We start from the raw sequence: 12,919 nt of genomic DNA, 5'->3' as shown, positions 1-12,919 counted from the left end.
AGAAGTTATTTCATGTCAGATAAATAAGAGTTATATATAATTCAATAAAACAATAATTTTAAGCATATTTTGCTTGATTTTATTTCTTTGTTTTATACATTACGCACTTAATTTTTGCTTGGTGGCCTCTCACAACAGACCCTGTAAAAAAATGTGGCCCATTAGGAAATGTAATTGCCCACCACTGCTCTATATTGTTGCCAAAAATCTGTTGGATTATTGATCAGACTAAATGATTATTGATCGAGTCCTGCCCTCCCCCTGCTGGACAGTCTGAGAGATGCAGGTCCGTGACTGGTGGATTATTGAAAAGATAGTTGGGATAGTTTGAATTGAACAAAAAACGATTCTTACTTTTTTTCCCTTCTCAATTTCCTTGATTAATCAGATATTGATCAATAGAATTAATCAGATATTTATTAAGTGTTGCCAGAACAGGTTCTAAAAATGTGTTCATTACAGAAAAATGTTTTTTTAGCAGAAAACCCTTCACGTCCACTTTTGGCTCGGGTTGATAGTTAAAGCAACTTCCTGGTCATAATGAGAGCTTTCCTCTCCTCGGTCTTCAGGTCCGAAACCACTGTGAAGTCTTTGCGCCGCTTCCTCTCAGCTGCAGGAAACGTTCGTCCAGCCCATCAAGAAACCGACGACCAGCCACTCATTACTGGTCACATGACATCAGGCGCGATGATGTTATCAGGTTCTATCTTTAGCTGTCGTAACAATCTTGTTGTTATTGTCACGACACGAGATGAGGAGCCGTTACCGCGGCAACCTCAACTGAACAATCACAGGTTGTGATGGAACAATGCGTCAAACAAGATTTGTTTTTATTATTATTTTGTTAATAAACAGGGATTTTCATAAGCTGAAAAGTTCTGAGTTCTACATTATTCGACTTTTATTCTGATTAATATTGTTTTTATTATTAGACCTTTTGATCAAGATCGTTTCTGTCTCTGCAGTCATGTTTCGACTCTACGACACGGATGGAAATGGATCATTGGACAGTTCGGTACTTTTATTTTTTCATAATATAAAAAATGAATTCACAATAATTATTCAATTCAATGAACTCTGATGTGTTTAGTTTTATTTGTGTCACAATATTCTGTTTGATAATTGTATTCTATACATTTCTCTGAGTTATATATTTTTTCTCTGATTTAAATCTTTGTTCCGGCTGAATGATAAAATGATAAAAGTTTTTGTTTGTCTGCAGGAGCTGGAACACATCATCTCTCAGATGATGCACGTGGCGGAGTACCTGGAGTGGGACGTCACAGAGCTCAAGCCGGTGAGAAGACGATCCCTAGAAAATAGAACCAGGAAGCTCTGAGTGTGACGGTCAATCTGACCCATTCTCACACCTTACATGACATTTCTCACGCTTATCTTTACTCATTCAATACTCTACCTTTATTTTTTTAAAGGATAATAAATGTTGGCCCTTGTGTGGAGATCTAACCAATCATGGAAGTCACCCCTGAATATCAACCAATCAGAAGCAATCGAAGGCGGGTCTTTGTGTCAATCTTTTATTAACACAACAGCATGTGGTCTGTCATCGCAACTTAACCACATTTTAATACAAAAACGCTGACATTTTTGGGCGTTTCTCAAGTTATGAGCCTCATTTAAGTCTAGAGAGTTCTCACATAACTTAATGGTAATTTCACCAACACAATTCAGAAGGAGGAAATGAACTTTTGGCTTTTGAAATTAAGATCATAGCTAAGCTCTGTCTGCCTTGTGAACAAAAATGATTACCATAATTACATTACATAATTTACTAAAATATAGGTTTGTTATTCATTGATTTTGCATTTTTCGTTTATTTATGCCATATCTATTGATACTTTGAAACTAAGATTCAGACTTTTACCTCAATAATCGGTTAAATAAAAGGATCAATCATTAAAAAATCATACTTTAGGCATGTTGTCCATGTGACATTGTTAAAAGATGACATAGTTATGATGCTATGATTAAAAAATCCTCCCAAGTTAAGTCAGATCTTTTCTAGAGGACGATGACTACCCTTCCACAAAATATCATAACATTTGAATGAAGACTTTCCAAGAAACGAATTATTAATCATATTTAGTCACATGGTATTGTCAAAGATGACGGGTTTATGATGCTATAACTGGCATGGAGGTAAATCGTGAATATAGCATGTCATGAAACTTAAATCTCAGTCATTTGGTGAAACTTGGCAGCCATGAGAAAAACATTGAAACATTTCACATCTACTCACAGTTTACTCTCATTATGGATGAATGGTTTGATCGTTGTTCATGTTCTGTAAACAAACAAACTTAAAACTGTGACCTTAATGTTCCTTTATCCAAATTATTTCTCGGTAAATGTCCATTTAAAACCTTCTGTTTGTAGTAAATGTTTATTATTTTAATGTTTCTGTTTCAAGTGAGAACTAACTTGTGTTTGTTGTTCACTTATCACATGATGCTTTTAACCCTTTAGTTATCTCAGGGTCAAGATGACCCGAAGGCCAAAAAACAAATGTGTTTTTTGTAAGTAAGTAAGCAGGAATTAGTATTTATAGAGCGCTTTTCTAGACCAGGGTCACAAAGCGCTCAAACAATCAAAAAATACCCAATAAAATAAAAATGTAAAAGCCTAAGACGACACTGAGACAAAAACAAGAGTCTTGAAAATATAATAAATAAATAAAGGAAAAGCCTTGAGTTGTTGTTCATCTTGACCCGGAGACAACACAAGGGATACCACAAACACCATTTTTTTTCAGGCCACCAGGTCACCTTGACCCTGAGATAACAAAAGGGTTAAGTCGACCAGCTAACATGTATCTGCGAGATTATAGAATAAACCAGAGAGTGAATCATTTACATTTGGTTTGGTTTGTCGTGGTGTTTGTTTTTAAACACGCGTAGAACTCAAACTTTGTGCTCTTGTTGTTCCTCCAAACAGATCCTCCAGGACATGATGCGAGAGATCGACTATGATCACGATGGAACCGTTTCCCTGGAAGAGTGGATCCAGGGAGGAATGACCACCATCCCACTGCTCGTCCTGCTGGGCCTGGAGACGGTGAGTCTGCTCTTCATGTTGCTGTAGAGTTAAAATGTGTAAATCTATCAATAAATCTACAAGAGTGACATCTTTAACGAAAGTGATTCTCAATTTTTAAAAACAAAGTGATACAAATTGTATAAATGGCATAGCAAATATTTGTTATTAAATGGTAGTTTTTACAGTTAGATGAGGATAAGCTACATATCATTGATGACAGAAGAAAGTATAGAAGATCAAAGATGTGAGATCCTAGCTGTAAATCAAAGAAAAAGGCAGATGATAACCAGAATAAAGGCAGTTGTTTACAGTATAAATTGCTCAAATGAAAACAAAGACGGCTGGTGGCCTCTGGCTGGCCTACAGGACTCTCAGCTGCAGTGCTCAATACTGCTCTCTAGATGGCAGAATTTCTCTTCCTTAAGATGATCTGGCTTTAAAAAAAAAAAATGAATGACAGTTTCTGTAAAATGATTTCAAATCAAAAGTCACAGATCTTGATCCGGGAATCAACATTCAACTTGATGTCATCCAAACATGTTGTATTTAGTAAGTTCTTCTCGGCTGTAGAACGTCAAAGATGATGGACAACACGTTTGGAGACTGAAGCACTTCAACAAACCTGCGTACTGCAACCTGTGTCTCAACATGCTGATCGGCCTCGGCAAGCAGGGCCTGTGCTGCTCATGTGAGTGTGTGCACGTCTCCACACACGCACACACACACACTGATGAAAGACGGTGTTTTTTCAGTCTGCAAGTACACCGTGCACGAGCGTTGTGTGTCCCGGGCTCCTCCGTCCTGCATCAAGACCTACGTCAAGACCAAGAAGAACACGGAGGTGAGTGTGGACGAGGCTCAGACTGTCTGTGATCCTCTCACCTCCGAGCTCCCCTGCAGGTCATGCACCACTTCTGGGTGGAGGGGAACTGCCCCACCAAGTGTGACAAGTGCCACAAGACCATTAAGTGCTACCAGGGTCTGACCGGGCTCCACTGTGTCTGGTGTCAGATCACGGTAAGACCCCTGAGCAGAACTCGCACCTCCGCTTCCTCACCTGCCTCTCCAGCCAATTAACACTCTTGTTTACCGACGTTCCGGGAGGTCTGGTGTTGATGTTCCTCCCTGCTCTCCAGCTCCATAACAAGTGTGCCTCCCACGTCAAGCCCGAGTGCGACTGTGGACCGCTGAAGGATCACATCCTGCCGCCCAAATCCATCTGCCCCGTCGTCCTGGTAAGAAACCTGACATATGAGCAGAAGACACGGTCACTACTATTGTAATACTACGGTCCAGTAGTTGTCAAGTGATGGTGTTTGTTTGCAGGAGAGACAGTCGACTCTGAGGAAAGACTGTAAGCCCAGTCAGTCCAGTCGAGCCAAGATGCAGAGAGCGAACTCGGTGACCGTGGACGGACAAGGACTGCAGGTGAGGAGTACTTTCCTGACCCCTTCTGTGAGACTGACCCACGTTTACATCAACTGTCACAACCACCGGCAAATACGTCACATGGCACGCCACCGAGAAAAACATCACCAGCTTTATAAAGAATAAAAATAGATGGGTAGAAAGAGTTCTTGAACAGTGATGTTCTGATCCGTATCGATCTCAGTTTCCTGTCGGACGGGAGAATTAGAACATGTGGTGTCCCGGGTGTGAGGGTCTGCACGCCTCGATGTCCTGGTGACGTATAGATCCTGCAGAGATGGAAGATGGCAGCCAATCACCTTCTCAGCAGAACGGATTATCCGCTGCAGTATTTTCTTGTCGGTAGCTGTTGCAGCAGAGTATCACACGGTGATGGAGGGAGGTGGAATTTCCTCAACTGACAGAGGAAGTACATCTGCTTCTGAGCCTTCTTCACGATCAGACCGATGTCTAACTCCTACATCAGATCTCCAGTGAAGACCCAGCTGATGGATAAACTCAACAATGTTGACCGTGGAGACACTGAGGGGTTGTTCCTTAAGCTGTCCTTAAAAAATGCGAGCTGAGCCACCTCAACTTGCACGAGGGGGAGAAGAGGTTCTGATCCAAGTCTCTTCTGAATGACTGTGACCCCCGGGGGGCCTTATGTCTAACGGAGAGTCCAGACAGGGAAAAGTCATTTGTGCCTCTTGTTCTGATGTATCCATAGATCACAGTAGGAACATAGAGAAGTGGTTAATGGAAAGCTTCGTCTTTTGGCTCAGCTCTTTCTTAACCATGACTTCATGATTACACTTCTGTTCTGAAGATACTTGAACTTGTGTGGAAGTACTAGTGCTATAGATGTGCTCTCTTGTGAGGCCAGAAGGTGGTGTTTTCTGCAGTGGTAGAACTTTATACAGAGTGTGTGCAGAAGTTCTTTTTGGTGCGTTCATTGATCAGGTCGCTCTGTAATTATAAATGAAAAACTGCTGTGCAAACAGAATGTGGGATCAACATGGATCGCTGTTATTTGGTTGGGTTCAGTCCAGCGCCGTTCCCCATCGTTCGTCAGCCCGAGGAACGCCGCCCCGGGTCTCGTGAGGGGGGAGAAACCATGATGAATCGTATCTGGTCCACATCCATCTCTGCCGGCTAACCAGCGTAATATTTAAGATTATTATTTATAATTACAGGAAGTAATGGATCACTCAGGCTGGACGGGGAGCTCGTTAATTCACCTCGGGCCTGCTGGGACGGGGATGGGACACTTCGTCTATGTCAGGAGGGTGGAGACGCTGGAGTGTTTACGGTGGCTCGTCCGGGAGCGTCACATGACAATCAACCAATTAGGCGGCAGATCTAGTCTTTAGTAATTGGATGATTGATTCCTGACATACACACCGTCACACGTTTGTCAAGAGGTGTTTGTTTAATGAAAACCCACAGAGGATCCGGTCCTGCACAGATAGAACATATCGTCAGCTTCTTTGAGCGAAAGGCGAGGGACACCCTGGCCAGGACGCCAGTCACAGGACACACGATTTACACACAAATTCATACCTATGCACAATTTCTCCATATATAAATATATATATATATATATATATATATATATATATATATATATATATATATATATTTGGTTTAATAGATTTTCCTTTTTTTATTCTGTTTTTGTTTTATTGTCATCTTTGAAAACCTTTTCAATATCCATATCTTATTTAAAGTCCATGATTTATCACTTTACTTCTCTTGTCATTAGTTTACTATATTTATTTCACTTGCTCCACAGTATTAACTGATTTCTGAACTCTTCTCGTAACATTTTAATGTTTAAATCTAGGAACAGGAACAAGGAACAAAAATTGAAACTTGAGTTTGGGAGAACTGGGCCTCCTAAACCACCGGGCCTCTGTTGTATTGATGATGTCAAGTTCTGTTCAGAAATGTGGGTCAAGGAAGCAGCAGAAACTCTGCAACTCAATATGAAATAAAAATTGTATTTGTCTCAAATCATAACTATGTTGAAGACCCTATAAAGACTTATAGTTAGGACTGACTCGGACTGTGTCTGGACCAGACCTCAGTCCTGCTGCTATAGCTCTAGCTGGTGGACTTATTTACACCCCAAACTCTCTTTATCTGTGTGTCTTCCTGTCCTCCACAGAACTCCTGCTAACCTATGCATTGATTATCTCTTGAAGTGTATTGAGTGACAGCTCTACTCTGTGCGATCACGTGACTCTAATGTAGCTTCTGTTCTAGATCACAACGATGGAGGGAACTCATCCTCTTCTGGTGTTTGTCAATCCAAAGAGTGGCGGGAAGCAGGGCGAGCGGTGAGCGCACTCTGATCTCAGGTGTCGGCACGACCCTGCCGAAGATAATTGGTTATTACTGAAACATCGTCTTCTTCTCGCGACCACCTCTTCCCCTTCTAAATACGACTTTGGCCAGTTGATGTAATGAAATTGGAAAATCAAATGAATTAGTCTTTCTAATGGTTTCTTCTGCCCGAGGAGGGGGGGCTGCACCCCCGCTCCTCTTCACCTCAGAGTCGCCCACAGCCTCGCTTGTGTCAGACTCGGTGAGGTTCAATTCCTGCCGGAACAAATGTTCATTTGCAAAGAAAAACAAGTGTGACATCAGTACATAAAAATAGAGCGGCCTGCGAGACAGCAGGTGGCGCCATGGATTTGTATAGCGTAGCAAAATGTCCGGTTTGAACTTGTTTTCCTCCAGTAACGTGATGTCCTGTTGTCTACTGTGTTTGCGAGCATCATCGCTGACGTCGCTACATGTTGATTTAAGTGTGTCTTTAATAGATCTTGGACCTCATCAATTTGTACTAAACTGTTTTTTAACGGAAATATTTACAGTAGAAAATGTACGTAAGCCCCGCCCACTGGAACCGCTTCGTTTGATTGGTCAAACATCAATTGGTCAAGCATTGAATATGTTCAAACCTCAAATTATTGTATAGAACGACAACAAATGTCATTCACAACTCACCTTCAATTTAACTTTGCAATGTACAAACACTCGCTCTTAAGACAAATGTCAGAGGATGTTTGAAGGCAGCGCCCCCTGCTGTCAGAAGGTTCCTGTGGAACGTTTGCTGAGAGGGTTTTTGTTTCAATTTAACTCGTGTATGTTTTGATGTCCTCTGCCTTCCTCTTTCACTCTTGTAGGATTTACAGAAAGTTCCAGTACCTTCTGAACCCACGACAAGTCTACAATCTGGCAAAGAATGGACCAATCGCTGGGTAAGAAGAAGACGACACATCAGACTTTTTAAAACGGCACAATACAATTTTTTTTTTTTTGTTTAGCTCCCTTTAGCTGTTGGATTCATTTCCATCATATGTTTGATCTTCAAAATCTGACTACTGTGCATGATGAGAACCAGGACCTCTAGAGGTCAACAAGGAGCTTCATCAACTGTTGATCTTAAAAAGCCGGCAATGATGAGTCAGCATAATTCTGGATCCTTTAATTGGTTTAATCCTGAACTCGTGATCCAGAACACACAAATATGTTTATATTCTGTCATAAGGTAGTTTCTAAAAGATTGGAGAAGTTGTTTTGTGTACAGTAATCATCAGCATCACATGCAGCGCCGACTGCAGTATTAAACCTTTGCCTCGCTCAAATGAGGCCCGCTCACGCTCACAGACGGTCCGGCCGGGCCTCGGCGCCATATGCATAAAGTGGAGCGTGAACGGGGAGACGCAGGAGGTGAAACGACCACGTGTGATGGCGCATACAGACGAGCCGCGGCGATTAACAGACTCGCTGGATTTACATTCATGCGGCCGCTGTTTGTGTTTTGGACGCACAGACGCGAGGCGCCGCCGTGCCGCCGCTCTGTTTGGCTCTGATTAGAACCCTGTGAGGAATGAACGCACCCAGACACCAGGACACCCCAAACCTTTTTCTGTCGACTGAAGATCTGAGCTGTGGTGATGGTAGAGGGATCAGTTAGAGCACGATCTGGTGTTGGCCAGTGAAAAGAAGGGATGATGATGGATAGAGATGGAACAATGGATGGAAGATGAGTGAGTGAATGAACCAACAGATGAGTGTAAAGGAGGATGGAGTGATGGAGTCGTAGAGAAAAACATGAAGGGTAAACATTAAGGGAATGAGGGAATTCAAATGAGTGGACTATGAGTTTTTAAACTTGGGTGCGCAACGGTCAGTACCCGGGCCAAAGTGGTACACATACTTACATACATGTACACACACGAGATTGTGAGAGCAGCGTATTATGACCATTGTGGATGTTCTGCAGCGGTGAGGATGACACGCACACACACACGCTTGTTCACACAATAAACGCACACCCACACACATATGTACACACACACGAGTGTGCATGCACACACATGCACACACACACACCTGTACACACATCTGCATACACGCACACACACCTGTAAACACACACACTCACACACACCAACACACCCACACACACATAAACACACACAAACACACGCACAAATACACACACACTCACACACCCACCCACACAAGTCCACGCATGCACACACAAACACCCACACACACCCACAAACACCCACGTGCACACCCATGAACACACACGTACACACACACGCTCACATGCACACAAACACCCACACACACACACGCACACACCAACACACACAAACACCCACGCATACACACAGACACACACAAACACACACACAAACACACACACACCCACACACACAAACACCCACGCATACACACACACACGCACACACACACACCCACGCATACACACACACACACAAACACCCACGCATACACACACACACACACACACACACACACACCCACGCATACACACACACCCACGCATACACACACACACACACACACACACACACACACACACACACACACACACACACACACACACACACAAACACCCACGCATACACACACACACACACACACACACCCACGCATACACACACACACACACACACACACCCACGCATACACAAACACACACACACACACACACACAAACACACACACACACACACACACACACACACACACACACACACACACACACACACCCACGCATACACAAACACACACACACACACACACACACACACACACACACACACACACACCCACACACACACACACACACACACACACACACACACACACACACACACACACACACACACACACACACTGCTGTCAATAAGCAGTCTGGCTAATGCAACCTCAGCTAATGAAGTGTTTGTTTCTTGGAATTTAAATATTCCCAAAGTTTCCTTCATGTCGCGGCCGTCTGTTCTGCGTCTAATGCAGTTTGCTCTCCCAGTCGGCGAGTAATTGAGCGACTCATTTAGCTGCCATGCGGGAGTCGCAGGCCCCATCATTTAGTTACAGCTGTGTTATTGTGAAGGAACGGAAGAAGTCGGACTGGACACGGCCCGACGTGATGCGATTAGCCGCGGACCAGGCGTGCACGGGCCCGGATGAATAATAGTTTGTGAGATCGGAGTGTGGCGTGAGAAGAACGAGGAGGACAAACGTAACAAGAATGTCGTTTCTAACGGGAAGTCCATGGACCGGTCTGACACACCTGGACTCTTGCAGGTTGAACTTCTTCCGGGACGTACCGGACTTCCAAGTGTTGGCCTGCGGAGGAGACGGCACTGTGGGCTGGATCCTGGATTTCATTGGTACAGTTGTTTCATCTTTTGGTGTCTGTAAGATTTAAATGTTTCAAAGAGTCTTAAAGTGATCAAACACACAGAAGTGGTTCATAGAACTGCTATTAACTGATCTAACACTTGAATTCATAGAATAATAGACCAGTTATTATTCTTAACCGTGTGACGGGACTTCCACCAAACCCAGTATCTGTACCAGCAGGACCACAGTCGGCACATTTCCTCTTGATTTTGTCCACCTAAAAAAAAAAGAAGCGTCTTGGTCTGGAGCAGAATTGTGTTCTCGGCCAATATCGGGCCTCACTTGTGGCGCTCCATAAACACCCTGATTGCATCCAGTGGGCTCCGACCTCGGGCCGCCGAAATAGGATGATTACGGCGGTGTGAAAACAACATATTAGTCATCATTTGATGATTGGCTGCTGACAAAACAACTCACCTGCTCATCTTCATTCAGGCCTCCGAGGCGTCGCTCGGACTCTGGGGGGAAAAATTGCCTCAATTTTTTATCAATCAAAACAAAGACGGCAGTATTAAGAGGTAATTACTGTGGCTCTGGAAATAGACTTTAGCTGCTGAAAATGGGTTTCTCTGTGCAGGTCCTGCTCCTTCTGCGCCTCAGCTGTGTTGTCGTTGTGCTTTCAGACAAGGCCAACCTTGACCAGAACCCGCCGGTGTGTATTCTACCGCTTGGCACCGGGAACGACCTGGCCAGGTGTCTGCGCTGGGGAGGAGGTACGGCATTGTTGGCGGAACAACGCCAAAAAGACGCATTTTGATTGATTTTTATCATATACAGTGTGTTACCAAAAACATAGGACCACTCATTTTTTAGGGGTAAATTATTGTTAACAGTAGTTAAATACAAATCAAGACTGTATGTTTTATTATATTCTACACCTTCCTACATTATTTTAGTCTCCATAAAGGATGTCAAAATATTTGGGCCTAAAATGTTATTTATTTATTTACTGTTTTCTGTGAAGAACCCAAAGAGGGTTATTTTTTATTTTATTAATAGTATATTAATATACTATATAATATAATTATAATTAATATTTTAAAAATATTATTTATTGCCCCCAATCAGAGAAGGGGAAAGTTATCTGGCCCTCACAGGAAAATGTTTTGGGGGTCCATGTTCAGAGTTAGACTTTTGACCTGCAGTTGACCTTCCTTTCTCCTCCCTCCCTTCACTTCTCTTTGAAACTCACTGTTTTCTTTTCATACAATTATACTTTCATTCGCTCTACTGTGCCACAGTTTACAGTTGATTTCCTTCCCCTCTGGTCCTGTTCTTTGATTACTTTTTCAACCTCTCATTCTTACCTCTCTTGTCTTTAGTTCTGTCTATACATTCTTGTTCATTTAACTTCTCTCCTTTTCTTGTTTTTTTTATCCCTCTTTTTAATTGTTTATTATATCACTATTTTTTATTGGGTGTTTCACCCTTATATAGGCTGGACCACCTTGTGTTAAAAACCTCTGAGTATTCATCCCAGATAACAAATTAAATTGATTCAATGTTGATTATTAGTCACGTTGGTTGGTTTTAGTTGGTTGATCCATTTTTATTCAATATTGATTTACAACTTTGAAAGTATGTCGTTCAACATATGACAAATAAATGATGGGGAAGGAGACATTTGTAAGTAAGTAAATAAGTAATATTTGTAGAGCGCTTCTCTAGACCAGGGTCACAAAGCGCTTAAACAGTCATTACTATACCCAATAAAATAGATGCTTAAAAAGTCAAAACAACACCGAGACCGACACAGGAGAATTGTTTGTGGTGGGAATTTGGACATTCAGGACAGAATTAGGAATTAACGTATTCAATTGTTGATTCACTGTTAACCCTTGTGTTATCTCAGGGTCAAGGTGACCCGAAGGCCTGAAAAACGAATGTGTTTGTGGTATCCCTTGTGTTGTTCACCTTGACCCAGAGACAACACAAGGGATACCACAAACACTTTTTTTTTCAGGCCTCCGGGTCAGCTTGACCCTGAAATAACAAAAGCACTTTCAATGTCAGAATGAAATGTCGCCCGACGATGTTTCAACGACGTACTCTTGCCCTCTGGGTCGTGTGCGACCTCTCAGGGTACGAGGGCGAAAGCCTGCTGAAGATCTTGCGCGACATAGAGAGCAGTACTGAAGTCATGCTGGACCGCTGGAAGATCGACGTCACGTCCACCGACAAGGAGGAGCGCGGTGACCCGGTGCCCTACACCATCGTCAACAACTACTTCTCCATCGGAGTGGTGAGTGTACATTTCTCCGTCTCACCCTCACATTTTCAACACCCTGGCGTCTCTTCCTGTTTCAAATACTCGACAAGAACAGAAGCGTGTCGTCTAAGCTAAGGTGGTCTGTCATGGCTGCTGTTACTAATAGTCTGTCGCCATGGTGACGATGTAATCACTCCATTTATTTGTGTTGATCACATTCTTGTTATGCCTTTATTGAGATACACTCGGGCGATCAATAAACAAGCCTTGTCGCTTCGCCACGCCGCCGTCCGTAATGACTCTGATTTCACGTTCGCCCGAGTCGGCCATTACTGATAAATGTCAGCGGGAAATATGGTAATTGACATTTACGGGTGGCGTTGTCGTGCGGTGGCAGCGGCGTAAGTGATGCATGTTCTCAAAAATGTTAGTTGAATAAGGGGTCCAGCCGGGGCCCCTAATGACCACGTTAGAGGATATTAGCCTGTTAGAGATGCGCCGCAGAGCGCA

General features: G+C 43.0%; 1 protein-coding gene across 1 annotated transcript in view; it reads left to right on the top strand.

The window, feature by feature from the left end:
• Window positions 1-12,919, top strand: part of dgkb (diacylglycerol kinase, beta) — a 39,493-nt gene that overhangs the window by 4,319 nt on the left and 22,255 nt on the right. The window contains exons 7-19 of the mRNA XM_087812600.1: window positions 966-1,015; window positions 1,223-1,297; window positions 2,956-3,075; window positions 3,628-3,745; window positions 3,810-3,898; window positions 3,958-4,074; window positions 4,194-4,292; window positions 4,384-4,485; window positions 6,733-6,806; window positions 7,659-7,733; window positions 10,102-10,187; window positions 10,824-10,913; window positions 12,282-12,442. Of these exons, the coding sequence (XP_087668726.1) occupies window positions 966-1,015; window positions 1,223-1,297; window positions 2,956-3,075; window positions 3,628-3,745; window positions 3,810-3,898; window positions 3,958-4,074; window positions 4,194-4,292; window positions 4,384-4,485; window positions 6,733-6,806; window positions 7,659-7,733; window positions 10,102-10,187; window positions 10,824-10,913; window positions 12,282-12,442 (1,256 nt within the window). The remainder of the gene's footprint in view (window positions 1-965; window positions 1,016-1,222; window positions 1,298-2,955; window positions 3,076-3,627; window positions 3,746-3,809; window positions 3,899-3,957; window positions 4,075-4,193; window positions 4,293-4,383; window positions 4,486-6,732; window positions 6,807-7,658; window positions 7,734-10,101; window positions 10,188-10,823; window positions 10,914-12,281; window positions 12,443-12,919) is intronic.

This window comes from Callionymus lyra, chromosome 17 (assembly GCF_982586985.1).
Source record: "Callionymus lyra chromosome 17, fCalLyr1.hap1.1, whole genome shotgun sequence".
NCBI lineage: Eukaryota > Metazoa > Chordata > Actinopteri > Syngnathiformes > Callionymidae > Callionymus > Callionymus lyra.
Note: the sequence above shows the minus strand (reverse complement) of the source record. Positions and strands in the feature narration are given on the sequence as shown.